This window comes from Melozone crissalis, unplaced genomic scaffold, assembly GCF_028551555.1.
Source record: "Melozone crissalis strain CALT ecotype California unplaced genomic scaffold, PUWL_Pcris_2 ptg000027l_1, whole genome shotgun sequence".
Lineage (NCBI taxonomy): Eukaryota > Metazoa > Chordata > Aves > Passeriformes > Passerellidae > Melozone > Melozone crissalis.
In genome coordinates this window covers 32,275,944-32,292,753 of record NW_026535805.1, presented here as the reverse complement: position 1 = coordinate 32,292,753, position 16,810 = coordinate 32,275,944, and the positions used below count along the sequence as shown (strand labels likewise).

Below are 16,810 nucleotides of genomic sequence, written 5' to 3'. Positions count from 1 at the left end.
AGAGGTTAAAAATATAACTTGTATTATGGTAAGTTTCAGAAGAAAATAAGCAGACTGTAATCTCACCCAAAATATAGTAGTGGTATTGTCATTGTTGTTTGGCTTTTGTAATGCTTCAGCTTCCTAAAATTAATGAAAGTGAGTATACGTGTAGTCTTAATAGTGCACTGCCTTTTTTGCTTCAATAAAACTTGATGGCATCCATACTGCAAATATTTATGTGGAATTTGACAGAGGGAGATGCTTAGAACACAAGTTATGAATCTTTTAGAAAACATAGTTTAATATTAGATTTTTAAGTGTGAAAAAATATCTTTTTTTATACCATATTAGTCTCCTTTCTTTTAATTTTGTTTCTTGAAGAGCCAAGGCTCGTATAGGCAAATGTTCACTCTTTCCCCTGTATGTATCTATCCTTCCTTCAGGCTTTTAATAATTTATAAGCCTGTAGGCCAATTACAGAAACACATTACTGAAGACTAGATGTCTCAAAGGTATTCCTTTTCAACAAGTTGGAGAGACACAGCTTCCCCAGTTCAGAGTGTGACTGCAAGGCTTGTCTTTTATTGAATATCTTCATTTCAGTTTTGATGATCTAAGTAAATAGGTGAGGTGAGAAGCTGTGGTTAGAGGTAGAATGTCTGACTGGATTAAGTAGAGTAGAGAAGCCTGCGGGCATAGGCTTTTTCCCTACAGAGCTTGCCTTGCTATCTGTCTTTTCAGTCATGAAAGCTTCCAAAGGAATGGCAAAGCAAAGAGAGATACTGGAAACCAGGCTGCTTTTCTTTTTCCACTCTTTAACAGAAGCTTATTTCTCTGGTTTGGGCTTAGGTTTCTGTTTTGTTTTTTTTTTAAACCTCAGAAAAAACTTAATTGGGTGAAAAGATGGAAAGGTGTTTGTAGAAGAGGTGGAGATGAGTCAGTTTTCTTGCTTTGCTCTCTTGATTCCACAAGACTTTTGCCATGGAAATAGGCTGCCTGGTATAACAGGAATGTTACAAAGAGTCAGCAGAAATAGTTAATTGCCTCTTGTTATACTTTGGCATTGAGGCAAATCTTGTCAAGATAAACACATGGTTTGAGAGAAATTGTGGACTACATTCCTGGTTCTCTAAGCATTCATGTATGTGCTTGCATGCATTATTCACACAGGTAAACTTTGTTATGAATAGAATTCTCTGCATTAAAGTTTTTACTTATAGGGGGTTTCTTTGGCTTTATATATTCACTCCCTCTTTGCTTCTCTGCATCTGTACCTTCTTCTCATTCTATCATTTCTCTGTATGAATCAAAATAGATCTGAATGGTAATTTATATTGGAATGTTACCTTTCAGTTCGTTTTCTTCCAAGTTCTAGTACAGAATCTATACAGTATGTTATACATTACATGAATTTTTATTGCAACTTGCAAAAAGTACATCTAATGTAATTTTTTCTTTTATTTTTTGCTAAGGTTATCATTCACCATGTATAGATTTACCAAGCAAATTTTATTCTTGAAGACAGCAATTAATTTTTTTTTCCTTTTCTTGATTAGTGGTTTATCCATTTTTACCATTTTAAGGTCTCATTTAAAGAAAAAATAGAGGAGTAATAATGAAATAGAAAAAAACTCAACCACATCCTGCTGACTCTGTTCAAAATTCAAGCATAATAGCTAAAATGGGGAAATCCCTCTAGATCTCTTATTTCCTACTTAAAGCCAGGCCTTCTTACCAAAATAAATTGTGTGAAGAAACATGACCTAGATGTATTTGACTGTCAGAAATGTGTGGCATTGACAATATTTTTTTTTATTTATTTCTGCAGATATTGCTGTGGTAGAGATGAGTGATGCCTTCCGTCAACCTTCCCTGTTCTACCATCTGGGAGTCAGGGAGAGCTTCAGCATGGCCAACAACATTATCCTCTACTGTGACACAAATGCAGAGTCTCTGCAGTCACTGAAGGTAGCTCTGGGTGGAAAAAGGGGTTTGGAGGGGAAGTTGCAGCCAGTCTAACCCTTGAAATAAGTTCTTTCTGTAAGAAATACACATGTGGCTCAGAACAGAATAGCAGAAAAATGTTTTGAGCCCTGGCAAAGATGCCTACAATGCAATGCTGTGAAACTCAGTTTAGTTTTCTAAAAAGAAAGATTTAGATTGCCTGATTGCAGTCAGTTAAATACCTAGCTGTTAAATGGCTGTTTATGGAAACAGAGGTTTGCCAAATTTGAGATGTGAAACTAAATGCAAGACTTTGTCATTCAAGGGAATTACTGGTGTTTGTGGTAAACTGTTACAGTAATAACAATCCTGTGAGAGTGGTAGTGTGTAGGCAGTAAAATAATCCTTAGGCTTTAGATTCTGTCTAAATTAGCAGTTTTCTGCTAAACCTTATGAGGCTTCCTGATACCCCCTGCTAAATCTTGCTGAGTTACAGCTGTTTGCATCAGGTACCTGCAGGACTGCTGTGCTGGGGATTAGCAGCAGTGTAACAGAGTCAGTAAGAACAAAACTCATGCCTCAGTGCACAGTTATAGTACTTTGGTTTAAGGCAAGAGAGTGTTTTAAAATAATCTACGGGGCTGTGGATTTTGTCAGCCAAGAAGTTGGTACTTGCATCCTACTGCAACTATCCTAAAAGTTTAGCAACTTCCATGGTGGGAAAGGACAGACAACTTGGATGGCTGTCTTTTCAATTACTTCCCCTCTCTCAGATGCATTGGCTTTACTCAGGAGGTGTTTTATGCTCTTGCACTTCCCTTCCAAGCTTTGCTGAGAAGAAGAATTTAGAATGAGCAGCTTGGTGAGTCAGACTGCAGTCTGGGCACCAGCACCACTCAGGAAGGGTTTGTTTCCACTGCTTCTGGCAAGTGCAGGCTATTTGGTTCTGATTCTGTCCTATTTTTTTCAGACTGGCCCTATATTTTGGAGGAAATGCTTAGTAACTCAGTTTGTTCCCCCTGCTCTCCCCTCTAAATTCTCTCAGCTAACTGGACCACTTGCAATCCAATTATTTCCTTTCTTCTTGCAACACAAAGAGTATACAGATAAAAGCCCTAAAAATAATGCTAATGATAAAAGATGTATCTGGGAATTTAATCCAGTTGTATAAGTACAATGGTCTACAGTATAAGCAGAGCAGAATTTCATTGTCCTGGCCAAAGAGCCAAATACCCAACTCCCACAGAGAAATCACTTGGGGTGAGGCATCAGGCTTTCTTGGGCACTTGGAAGAACTTTTTACTGGTTTAGGAGCTGGACTTTGTAAATGGGTCACATGCTGGGTTCCTACTGGCTTCAGTGGAAGCCCAGCTCTGTGCAGGGGGACTTGGATGTCACAGTTGCCACCAGTACTCTGCTGATTGAAAGATTCCCTTTGATTTCCCTTAGTTTTGAACTGGGCTTGTATTTCTGCTGTTGATAGCCTGTAGGGAATTAGTCAAAGAGTGAGACCCCTTCCATACTATTTAGTAAGTAACTGCCTAAAAATAGTAGCTGTGGGCATACTGGGACATCTTCTGAGGCAGTGTTTGTTCCTGTGTTTGTTACAGCCAGCAGGTAAAGAGTAGAAGCAATGCAGGAGAGCATGTGCAGTTTTAATCCTGTATGAAAAGGGGAATTAAAAAACTGAAAATGAAAGAAATACAGAACTGCACCCCACAATTTAATCAGGGCCCTAAGCAGTAAACTTTTGCTGGTGAAATTTTCTTCTGCAATGAACAATCAGGCCAGGCTGGGCAGGACTTTGATCAGCCTGATCTAGTTGAAGATATCCCTGTCCATGCTGGGGGATTTAAGCAGACCTTTATGACCCACACTTGGAAAGCTAGAAACAGTCCTATGTGAAACATGCCCTCTCTACAGGGAGAAGAACAGTTTTATCAAAGCCTGACTTAACACAGAAAGTAGGAGGGACCTTGGTTTGACACTGTGCTTGTTTTTAATGCTGTTGTGCTGGTGAAGCTGTTCACCAGACCCAGTGGCACAGGAAAAGCTGTCTGATAAATCTGTTATGGTTATCAATTCCTGGGATCAGAACTTGCTGACAAGTCATGCTGGAAGCAAGATGATCATTGTTCAAAAGTGATTTACACTTGAGCTGTACCACCTGGATTAGTGTGCAGGAATCAGCTCTTTCCATCTGAGTGTGCTTCTAATTCTCTGAAAATTCACATTGAAAATGTGAAGATATGTTCTTTGCATCTGATTATTAGAGCCAAGTGAATTTCAAGCAGTTTTGGAATATTTTAAAACCTCATATGAATGCTGCTTTTACTATTCCTTTTGATTGCTTCTCCTGGTAGCAAAATGTTACTTACTATATTTGACTTTTCAAATATGAATAGATGTTTATTAATAGACAACTTCTGGACATCATCCCTCTAGAAAAAAATCTATAAATGGAGGGACATGTATATAGGTGTATATATGTCTATTAACATGCAGACAGTAGGTATGCTCTTATGTATACATAAGTTGTATATATCTACTTGGTTCCATAGTAATTTTGTCTCTTCTGAGACAATACCTCATTTATGTTGATTTGACAAGCATAAGAAAACATCTGTCAACCAATCTTTTCTTGTCATGTGTGCAAACAGTAGTATTAGAAAGTCATACTGATCAAATATCTTTCCTAGTGCTATCAACATTTTCTTTTTTTTTGTTTTTATTTCAGGAAATTATTTTCCAGAAGAATAATGTAAGTATGATGTATGGATTTCAGTTGAGTTATAAACATTCCAAAGATCTGTTTAATTTAATGTTGTTTATATTCTGTTCTCCACTCAAATAATTTAGCACTCTCCTACTGTATTTTACAGAGTTTGATGTAGAATTCTGGAAATTCTAGCAGCAAATCTGAGTAAATCACTTGGTTGCTAGGTACCAGGCTCACTTCTTACCTTGCCTCTATCTATCAGTGGTATTTTCTCTGCTGCCTTTACTTGTCTGTCGTGTTATCTCACACCCATTTGCATTTGTCATTTTATCCTTTTTTTTTTGGTTGCCTTTTTCTATTCAGTATTCTTTAATGTTTTTAAAAATACTCTATTAGAAAGTAGAGTTATTTGGAAACTGTTGCTCATTTTAGAAACCCATGGCTACAGCTCTGAAAAGAAAAAATGTATATATATATATATATATATATATATATGTATGCATGTGTGTGTAAATATATGTATGTGCATATATATGTATGTATGCAAATGTGTGTATATCTATGTGTGTATATGTATGTATATATATATATATATATGTAAAAAATACATTTACAAAGAGAGTTTTTATTTCTAGAAGTTTTGTCCTGGAGCTGTTAGTCCAAATGTAGTGCCGGTCCCAGTGTTCTGAGTGCCAATCATTATTAAACTGTAGGTCTCTCCAGCTTGATGTCCCTTTGATTTCTAAGGTTAACCTTCCAAATCTCCCTCCCCTTTTTCACTTCCAAGTTCAATGGAGGCAGATTTGTGGCTGGGAGAACACTGCTTTTCCAAAGTGTTTTTTCTGGAGCAGCAGGGCCAGTCATGTCAGAGTATATATCTGGCATGTCGAGTTGTTCTTGGCTTTGCTTCGTGACTTACTGGTAGCCACATTTGCTAAGATATAATTTCAGCGAGGCTACCCAGTGCTGTGCTGATACCCTGAGGTGCTATGTGCATGCTGCACAATTCCATATATTTGAATAAAATTTCCTACAGGGGGATATGAAGTACTTATTTTCAGAAACTGGCCAGGTTTTATTTTCCTCTATGCCATGAAAACTGCAGCATTCCTGATTTTACTTCTTTATTTAACAGTGGATTAAGTTATTACTTTTGCCAGCATAAAATGTGACTCTCTGAAAAAGATGCAGTCTTTTCTTTTCTCTGCATGGTGTTTCTAAAGATGGCTTCAAAATCAGTGAAAGTTTTGATCTAATGCTGCATTTTAAATTACAGATTTTTTTTTTGTTAAAAAAAGCAAAAAGGCTTCCCTATAGAGTTTCTGTATAGCTCTTATCCAAAAAGTGCTTTTCAGACACTCACAGAAGGCTGTGAAAGATGTGCTAGACTAGAAATCTCTCGCCTTTCTCTAATGAAAGTGGAAGAAATGATCAGTTAGGCCTTTTACATAAAATGAAAAGAGAACAGTTAGGCCTTTCTTGTAAATGAATGTATTACATTCTGTGTTTTTGTTCTGGTGGCCTAGGACCTAGGGAAAATGATGTGTGACTAATGTAATGTTCCTGGGAGGGTAAGAGGAAGAGCTCTCTTAGCAGGAAACCAGCAGGAGATGACTGGTACAACAGAATAAAGGGGAGATGTCATCTTGTCCTGTTTTTAAATGACAGTCCCCGAAGCTCAAGGAGAGGTATGATAACTTGGCCTTCGTCTGTTTCAGAAAGGATTGTTCTGTTTTTCATTTAAATTTGGATAGGCGACTGTGACACTGTCATTTATCACTTTTAGAAATGCTTCAGTGTATGCCAGAAAAAGAATGTGTTCCTTGAAAGTCTCAGATGTTTTCAAGCACACCCACATAACATCTTTTCTGGGAGGAAGTATTTTCCCTGGTATTAGAACAGGGAAGTCAGTGAAATGGTTTTAGCAGCTCCTTCGTTTCCCTTTTCCTCATTTTTTCAGCCAAATTACCTGGAAGTAGACTTTCCAAAATGTTGCTGCATGCCTAACTACTGAATATAATGCCTGCTTCATAAAAATTGTGTTTCTTCATAAATTATAAGATTCTTGGATAAATGGGTATGACAGAGGTTCTGTTCTAGAAAAGCCGTGTCTGTGATGCCCACCCTTACCAAAAATAGTCATGTGAGGTTACTGATATGAAAAAAAAAATGAAATTCACATATGGACAAACAAGGAGTACAGTCCTGCTGTTCTAGAACATGTTTTTTAATAGCACGCAAACATCAGCCATATCAGGACCGTGGTATCCTTGGCACCAGGGGATTAAAAAGGTTGCAAAACAAGTGTGTGTGTATCTATATATATCTGCCTAATTGAAACGCCTTATGTTTGCTTTTCCTAAAACTTGTTTCCCTAAAAATAAGTGGGATAACAAAAAAAAAAAATCTATTACCAACTGTTTTGTTTTTCTGCTGGATTTTTGTGCTTCCTAATAATAGTCAATACAATGTTGCATAGCAAGAATAAGCTGCCTGGAGCCTGTCTGGGCAGAGCAGTACAAGATAACATTGGCTTATTTCCTGTTATATGTGGTTTTATAGCTATTTATTTGGACCTTTTTCAAATGTTCCAGTAATACCAAAACCATACATTTTTACAGGGAGTCATACCTTAACAGGAGGTATCCTGTTACGTTGCTGGTTGAAAGCTTTAGTTTAGTTTTTGCTGTTATCTGATTTTTGAGGTCAATCAAGCAGCAGAGGCATTTTTGAAATTACTAGTAAAGAGTTTCAGTCATAAGATGTTGCTATAAAGGTTATGGTTCATGACTGTACATTGCTAGTCTTGGTTAACCAGTTTTCATTTCATCATAATTTTCCATGGTGATTTGAATTCTGCCACCTTTGGAGGAAAGTTGCAGGGCTATTCAATTTTTTTAAAAGTTTGACTTCTTGCTGAATCTGAGTGTTTAATATGCATGTATTCTACATGTGATTTGCAATCCACTGCAGTAAGTTACACCTTGACACAGTGCAAATCTTTCAGTTCAGGCTGCTTGCTTGCACCCCGCTGGAGCAGTGGATAGCTTTGGGGGCTGCCTGGGGTGTGAGGCTGTAGTACTGCTCCTGGTCTGAGCAGAAGGGCCCTTGGAGGCAATGGGAATTGCTGTCTTGGGCAGCTGACTTGCAAGCATTAGTTATTGAGCAACAGGGTTAGTGTTGTATGGGCAGGCACCCTTAGCAGTGTTTTGCTTTTCAAACACTTGGAGGGATCAGATTGTAGCGATAGGACAAAGGACAAAGCTTCAGGCTCAAAGAGGGAAGGTTTAGATTAAGTATTAGGAAGAAATTATGTACTGTGAGGGTGGTAAGGCCTTGGAACAGGTTTCCCAGAGGAGCTATGGATACTCCACCCCTGGGAGTGTTCAAAGGCAGATTGGATGGGGCTCTGAGCAACCTGGTCTAGTGGAAGGTGTCCCTGGCCACAACACAGATGTTGGAATTGGATTACCTTTAAGGTCCCTTCCAACCCAAACCATTCTATGGCTCTGTGATTGTAATTTTTACTGGTTTTCCAGAGTCTTTCCTAATTGCCTCTTGTTTAAGGTGTAGCTCAAGAGAGAGTTTGGTGTAGCGTTCCTTTAATGTAAGTGAGAGAACTCATCTGGTTCTGAGATCCCCAGGGCAAGAGAGACATGGAGCTCCTTGAGCAAGTCCAGCACAGGGCAACAAAGATGTTGAAAGGACAGGAGCATCTCTTAGGAGCAAAGACTGAGGCAGCTGGGCTTGCTCAGCCTCCAGAGGAGATAGCTGAGAGGGGACCTCACCCATGTCTATAGGTATCTGAAGGGAGGGTGTCAAGAAGATGGAGCCAGGCTCTTTTCAATGGAGCCAAGGACTAGAACAAGAGGGCAGACACGGGTGCACAGGAAACTCCACCTGAATATGAGGAAGAACTTCTTTACTGTGCAAGCTACCAAGCACTGGAACAAACTGGCTGGAGAAATTGTGGATTCTCCCTGACTGGAGATATTCCAGAGCTGTCTGTACACAATCCTCTAGGATGACCCTGCTTGAGTGGGGAAGTTGGACCAGATGACCACTGTGGTGTCTTTCCAACCTGACCCATTCTGTGACTCTGGATGAGGCATTCCAGAGGCATCTGCAAGCTCAGAATTTTCATATAGCTGCTGTTAAAAGACTGTAGCATAGGGTATGTTTAACTGTTGATTTCATTCACCATGGAAATAGGGGTAAATATTTTTAATACTCTTCATCCAGCCAACAGGAGATTTGTGGCCAGTTTTATTTTTGATATCCAAGTATGTAAAAATGCTATGTAGTCTTCAGTAAATATTTTGCTGGAAATGATAACTGTGGTATTTATTATTTATGATGCAAAACTACATCTTGCTTATTTTTAATTTTGTGAATTCTTGACTAATATATTTGACACATACTTTCCTAGGAAAATGTTGGTAACTTTTTTCCTATGTAAATATGATGAAAGGACCATATAGGCTGTAAGATGATTTTTAAGCATTTAGGATGTAGCATGGCTGCAATAGAATGATATTGCTGGATATATAAAGAAAGAATATATTCTCAAAAAAAGGGGAGGTATTTGATAGTGTAGATCCAGTCTCTGTTCTTCAGTTCACTTGAGGCATGAGGCTTACTTAAGTTCCTTTTCAAATCAGTAGTAAGGCTACTGTTCATGTGAGTGGGATTTAAAGTAAACCCAAACTGAGTCTGTATTCATTAAAACATCAGCACATGTTGATTTACTGTGTATTTGGGGGATGGAGGGAATAGATTTAATAACTTGGTTTATGATTTTGCCATCTGCTGCACATAATAACATGTGCAGTCAGAGAACTACCTTAAAAATTTCACCAGAAAAATTGAAATAAAAGCAGATATTTTTCAAAAGGCTGAGTGGGAGAAATAGAAAAAAGTTCTTTTAATTAGAAGAGTGTCAGCAGGAAGAACAGTTCCTACTGTGAGAGATACTGGCAATTTTTATTACTTCAGCTGTTTTGGTTTTTTTTCTTTTATTAAAGTTACATTGTATGCTGACCTGAAGCTTTGGCAAGTGGGTGGGATTCTGCTAGATTCTCCCATTCGTGACTAAAGTGTCATGGTTTTTGTTTTGGGAATCTTTGTTTTCTTTGACACTTCTTGTCCTTGAAGGAAGTTGTTCTCTGTTTGTGGGTATTTGACTGCTAAATCATCCCAACAGAGCAGTGTTAGTAAACAACCTTTGGGTATTGAAAGAACTGTGCATCTCTGATTCTCTACAATTTTTCAGTTTTCCCTCTCTTTTTGAAGAAAAAGTAAAGATGGGAGAATTAGTTGGCCAGAGCTCAAATGTTCCTTTGTCTAGTATCATGTCTTTTTAATCTGTGCAACTTTCAGAAAAAAAAAAAAATCATTTCTATTGCATCAGATTTATTTTTTAGAGATAGAATAGTGTTTATCTTATTTCATGATGTTCTTTCTAAGAAGACATGGTTCTCCCCATTCAAGTCCAAAAAGCTGCCCTTTTCACAAGTAGTTCTGTAGAAGAGGGGAACATTGAAAGGACTGGTTTATATTCTTTTTGTGATCAAGAAAATGTAAGTATGTGCTATTGATTTTTATTATCTCTTGAATACAAATAGGTGCTATATTAATTTCTTTCAGAAGCTGAGGAAGGATATTGCACAAGAAAGAGGTGCTTAATGATCCAATGACCACTAGGTCTAGCTAGAAGCCTTGTCTTAAATTCTGTAATTATAGAGCTATTAAAAATGATCTTACATCTCTAATTGAAATTACTCATGCTTTGGAATTGTTCAATTTGTCCTCAGTAAATGAGGAAGGGACATTAGAAAAATACAGAGCAATTAAAACATTTGCAAAAATTAATTACAGTATCTGTCATTTAGTTGTAAGCATTTCTGTCTGTAGCTGGCTCCAGCCAGCACTTCTGCCTTCTGATTAGTCTGAGTGACTTGATGAAATGGGCTGGCATGGATAGTCTGTCAGAAAATGAGCTGGTGCTGCCAGGTGCTGAGTGTGCTAGCCCAAGGCTGTGATATCTATGTTCATATCTCCCAGATAAAAGGAGCTCAGCTGATCTGAAAGCTTAGGCGAGGATTACCTGTCTGATGTCCCGAGTTCTTGTGCATTAGTCTGAACCACTGTAACTATCATCTAACTCACTGTATGCACACTCCAGGCCTGTCCCAGCCCTGGGTAATGCCTTTCAGCATACAACTCAGGTGCCCTGCAATCCCTTTATAATTTTCACTGGAGTAATTTGACTTTTGAACCTTAAATAATGAAAGTTTTATGAAGAGGGTTGCAAAACAAAAATTGCAGCACCTGTTCTTGATTGAGGGGGTCTATTCCTACCCATTTTTGCAGCCCCTCTATTCAACCCATTTTTTTTAAAGGGTGTTGACATAACAGAATATTACAATTGTAAGATGCCCGTCCTTCAGAAATATCCCGGGTTTATTGAAAGGCTTCTCTGTGTTGCTTTTATTATACATGATATGGCGAGTCACAAGAACGGATCAAAGTAAAACAATTCTGTCTTGTGTGCTTAACAGACTTAGAGTATAAAGGGAAGTCAATTAGGGTTAGAAAAAAGACCAAATTTTGTGGGATCAGTGTTGGGATGGAACATTACAGGGCAAATATAATAGAATAAGTTAAATATATTTAAGCTTCCAAGTCTAGTAATATGCACTAAGTGAAAATGTAAAGCAAGCGTGAGCAGATGGGAAGTGTGTGTCAGAAAGACCACCTGATCCTTTCTGACTTAAGCTAGCATAGTTTATATTCTGACAGAAAAAAAGATGAGAAAGAAGTATAAGTTGCTGAGACAGGTTGCATCACTGGATGAATGAGGAAAGAAGCAAGTCACACACTCTGCTTTGGGGAAAATGGTTGAAAGTGGTCTGACATTTAGAGTAGCTCCACAACTGCTTCCCCCACAGCTTGGTCCTCTTGGACTCCCACCCTAATCATAGCCCAAAGGCAGCTGGAGCCAGGCTCTTTGCCATGAGAATTTGTGGTGATGGCACAACATGTTTCTCCAGAGTAGAGGACTGTAGACTTTGTTATACAGAAGCAGTCCTGCCGTCACTGTTATCTTTCTTCAACCACCACCTTTAGTAAATAATATATAACTTTTGATTCTTTTTTTTTTTTTTGATGCTAGAGCTACTGCATGTCTGTCTTTGTTAGTTTTAGCTGTTAAATATCTACCTACTGTAATCTTTAGCTAGGGAAGTGAAATTGAGGTCAGTATTTCTTGTGTTGCTTAGCTTTATTGCATGTGGCTCTTTCTACTTTTTTTTTTTTTAAGTTCATTTCCCAAGGAAATGAAACTTAAGAGCTTGTACTGGTTTTTCATCCTCCACTTTTGTTCTGTATCAGCCTGTTTGTCTGTCTGATGAATTTCAGCCAAATTTGAGAGGTTTCATAGATACAAAAGATACCTATCTAGGTTAAGTTAAGAAGCAAAGTGGTTTCCTGGCTGAGGGAAAGGTCACTGTGTTTTCACACTACTTGCTACTGAATATCAGGGTGAGATTCTAGCTTGAGACAATTCCCTGAGACCCCTGGGGCCCTCTGAACAATTGTAAATGGATTAATTTTTTTCCTTTTTCTTCCCACAGTGTTTTCTCCTGTCTTTTACTGTTAAGTTCTTTCCTGTCCACTGCTTCCAATGACTCTTGGGTCTGCATGTCTTCTATGCCAGGCTCTATATTATAACCAGCTTTTCTTTTCTCCCCTCAGCTAACAGGAGGAATGCATATAAACTAACTTTTGCTGGCTCTCTAGTTTCACTGAAATAGATATGTACTTCCTACAGAAGGTGTTCTCAGGATGAGTTTCTCAGAGCTCATGCTCAGTAATGGATTCAGGCACTTGTCATCTGCAGGAAGAGCAGTTTTCCTCCTGGTAGAATTAAAGATTAGGGCTCTGGTGCTGTCTCTGTAGGTGGTATGACCATTTTACAGGGGTAAACCTTGGGTTCTGTGAATTTCAAAAGATTAGAACATCCTTTTTCAGAGCTGATTTTTATTTAAGACCTCAGCATTGGAAACAGTGTGCCAGAGGTCTGAGAAGGTCTTCCTGCAAACAGTTTTGAATTTATTTTTAATGCACTGAATAAACATTAGGAAGTAAAATGCTCGTCTCCGGATATCTGTAGCTACTTCACCCTTTTTCTTGACTCTGACTTCTCAACCTTTTTCTCCTTTACCTAGAAAAGGAAAGGTGGATAACAGTCTGCCTATGCATAATAGTGGCTCTTGTGCCAGTGGCAATGTACCCATCTCTTAAAATCGCTGAAGTCAGTTCCAGTAAATTCATGTCTTTCCCTCTGCCTTTGACTGTGGGACTCATTAGATTTCAGCAGGGTAAAAAGTTCATCCATTCACTGTTGAAAGCATGTGATTGCCTTACATGCTAGGATATTCTTGAATAGAAGTATCCATTCACTTCTCCGTTGCACAGACAACCAGTTTGGGTTCTGGCATCCCACTCCTTAGTCACTTGTTAAAAAATTTGTCATATACTCCCCAGTTCTCAAGTTCCCTTTGGAATTGCTGCAGTCACACAGAGATAAATATTCCCTAGCTCTTCAGCAGCAGTAGTTCACAATGGTTGCAGAAAGAAGACTAAATTAACCCTTGTGCAAGGCACAGTACACGATAATCTCCAAACAGCTTCTGTGTTAGTTGAATTAAATTGATCTCATGTAAATGCCTGCACCAATTATTTTTAGATTTTACAGAGTCTATTAATGCCCCTCAGAAGTGCAGAGGGATTGCCTTTATATTGAGGTCTTACAATTTCATAGTATGATGGATGTAATTAAAAAATGATTCCTGTACTTTTCATAGCCAGTCTCTGATTTGTACACAAATGTGTCTTTACTGTCATGTCTATACACATATGTTTTGCAGACTTGACTACTTCAATCCTTCCATGTTTTAAAAATCTAATAATGCATGTTAAAATGCATGTTTGAAGCGCACAGCTGGTATTGTGCATTCAAAAACTGTTCAGTCACTGCCCTCTCAATTCGTGGAGCTCAGCTAGGCAGGGAGTTTCTGAAGTGTCTGCATTGCAGTATTGACTTCTGGGAGAGTCAAAGCAGCTGAACAGAAACTAATTAACCTTGGAAGTAATTTAGGCATACTAAAAATGATGGGTCTCAAGAAGTGCTTCCTTAAGGCTTTTGTTGTTGGGCTGCTGGGCACTTCAGTAATGGAGTCTGAGCTTTGAGAGATGAATGGAGGAACTCCTGATTTTGTTGGTATTCTGTCTCATAGTTAAGACTCTTTAAAACACAAGTATTTGGCAACTTTCTCTGAACATAAATCTGTACTCACACACATATCACAGTCAGCAGACATCTTGCCTCCCTCTTCCTTGGAAGACACTTAATTTTTTTTCTTTCTTTGTTTCTTTTTTTTTTTTGGCAAAGTATTTGTCATACATTGATATATAAAAATCAATGCAGTTTAGCAATGCTGAGGTGCTCTGTGATTATTCTGAACTATGCATGACTTTAAGTCCCATTAAAAATATTTTCTACAGGAAATATTATTAGGAAATTTATTTTGATTTTGAATGCAAAACTATTCGAGTAATTTTGCAGTTCATATGACGATTAATTTTCTTTATGGTTATCCTGTTGTGAGGCAGCTAGTTTGTGTTACTGTTTCCAGTATCAGTGAGCCAAACTGTTCTGCTTTCTTCTGATCATGTCACCTTGAAAAGCAAGTACCTCAGCTTCTTTTGATTCCATCTGCCTCTTCAGAGTGTGGCCTGAGAATTATTTCACTATTGAGCCAATTGCAATTTTAAGGTGAACTTGATACTTCTGGAAAGACTGATTTTACAGGAAGCGGATCAGAAATCTGAAAGAATACTTTTCAGGTGTATATCATATTTGATGTGAAAACTGAGTTTATGAATCAAAACTTAGTCTTGCTGAAATAAGCAGCAGGTCTCCCTTTGGCTTTAACAGGTAGTACATGCAATGGTTTCATACTTTGGCCTGCCAAGCCATAACTGCCCTAAATATTGCCCCTTGTTTCCCTGCAGATGTGCACTGGGAACTACATATTTGTTCCTTATATGATAACTCCACATAACAAGGTGTACTGCTGTGATAGCAGTTTTGTGAAGGGACTCACAGAGCTGATGCCACCTGGTTTTGAGTCTCTGCTTGGGCCTATATGCTTACCTCTGGTGGATCGATTTATTCAGCTCTTGAAGGTGGCACAGGCCAGTTCCAGGTGAGTTGTCTTCTTGAACACCCGTGTAAAACGCAAATATTCCAGCTGACAAGATAAATGTCAGCCTCTTTTGCCTTTTGCTCAGAAAAACTGATGTTTAATGGATTAGCTTGACCAAATCTCTGCCTTGACACTGTTGCATCCATACATGTTGTGCACATACACTGTGAGAGAGCTGTGCTGATGTGAAGTTGTTCCCTGCAGCCAGTATTTCCGAGAATCCATTCTGAACGACATTAGGAAGGCCCGGACGCTTTACACGGGCAAAGAGCTCGCAGCAGAGCTGGCAAGGATTCGACAGCGCGTCGATAACGTTGAAGTCTTGTCTGCTGACATTGTCATAAACTTGCTGCTGTCCTACAGAGACATCCAGGTAGGAGTTCGCTACTAAGAATAATAATTAAATTACATTCTCATAGAAACTTTTGGTGCATTTGGTGCAGAGTTTTTAATAAAATGTGTGGATAAAATACACTAGTAAAAATCTTTTATGGTGTCTTCTCTGATGTTTTTATTTTGTTTTGTAGTTTCACTGTTTGCCTTTCCATAGCAGAAAAGGGTTTTATGGCAGTACCTAAAAAGTACATGATGTGTAATAACTCTTCTCCATCTCAGCACTGCTGTGTGATGAACAGCATGTAGTTAAAGGCTATGGTGGCATTCTGCAATTGATAGGCAAATGTATTCTTTTTCACCAAAGCTGGTGACATTTCTTATGGAAAGATAAATAGTTCATATTTCAGGTTTTGGAATGATGCTGGTAATTGTCTGCTTTGTTATCCATAATTTCAACTGTCACTCCTTAAACATTATGAAGTGGTTTGAGTTTGATATTTTATTTTTATTTGTTTTTTAAATATGTCAGTGAGTAAGCTACTTTAAAAACTCTGGTATTAAAGAATCTTGTTTTTGTGGCTTAGGCCTACTTCAGAGATTTGAGATGCCTTAATTCAAATGCAGTTAGCTTTTTAATGTCTGCACAATAAGAGCACTGAGATGCGTTCAGTTCCTAACTTTAATAATGAAACAGATGTATGAAAATTTCCACAGGACCATGTTGAAGCAGCACAGGAGACCAAATTGGATTTCCCTGCTAAATACTGTGCATGTTCCCATCTCTGATTAGTGCCAGGCCATTTACAGTTTGAGACTGAAGAAACTGAAATCCATAAAACTTACAATGGGCTGAAAATATTTCGTATGAAATAATAGCTGCTTAGGTTGAAGAGGAGTTTATGGTGGCATACCTCAGTACAGCCCCTTAAAACTTTATTATTCCTTTCTTTTGGAAGGATTACGATTCCATTGTGAAATTGGTGAAAACTTTAGAAAAACTTCCCACTTTTGACTTGGCTTCCCACCACCATGTGAGGTTGCATTATGCATTTGCCCTAAACAGGTAAGAATCTACCCTTCTTTCTGCTATGGAACAGTAAATCAAAACTTCAAACTTGGTAAGGGGTGGGTAATACTGTGTGAGGTTCCCTAGTGGAATCTTTATATAAAATCCTATGATTTTGACTGAAGCAGCTCTGGGGATTCTAAGCTTCTTTTTATCTCACACTGTTAAATTTTATTCCTTTTCCTTTAGCATGTTTGATTTGTCTTTCCATAGGTTTGTATTATTTTTTTGTTTCAGTACCTAAATTAGAGAAAACAAATACCTAACAATATTATCCTTCTGTAAAATACACTTTTGACATTGCTGTGTGAGTGACAGCACCGCGTCATTTGTGCTGACAAAGACATCATCTCATTCAAGTCTGAGTTAAGCCAAGCCTAGATTTTCTTTCTGGGATACTGACATTTAGGGAAGTGACTAAGAGGGGTGTTTTTTCAGAGGAAATTAGAGATGTTCTCTGCTCCATTGCTGTTATCACAGTGAACATTTTGC

General features: G+C 38.2%; 1 protein-coding gene across 1 annotated transcript in view; it reads left to right on the top strand.

The window, feature by feature from the left end:
- MAP3K5 (mitogen-activated protein kinase kinase kinase 5) overlaps positions 1-16,810 on the top strand; it is a 97,905-nt gene that overhangs the window by 26,862 nt on the left and 54,233 nt on the right. Inside the window, exons 2-6 of the mRNA XM_054279289.1 lie at positions 1,811-1,950; positions 4,664-4,687; positions 14,723-14,916; positions 15,121-15,289; positions 16,209-16,315. Coding sequence (XP_054135264.1) covers positions 1,811-1,950; positions 4,664-4,687; positions 14,723-14,916; positions 15,121-15,289; positions 16,209-16,315 — 634 coding nt within the window. The remainder of the gene's footprint in view (positions 1-1,810; positions 1,951-4,663; positions 4,688-14,722; positions 14,917-15,120; positions 15,290-16,208; positions 16,316-16,810) is intronic.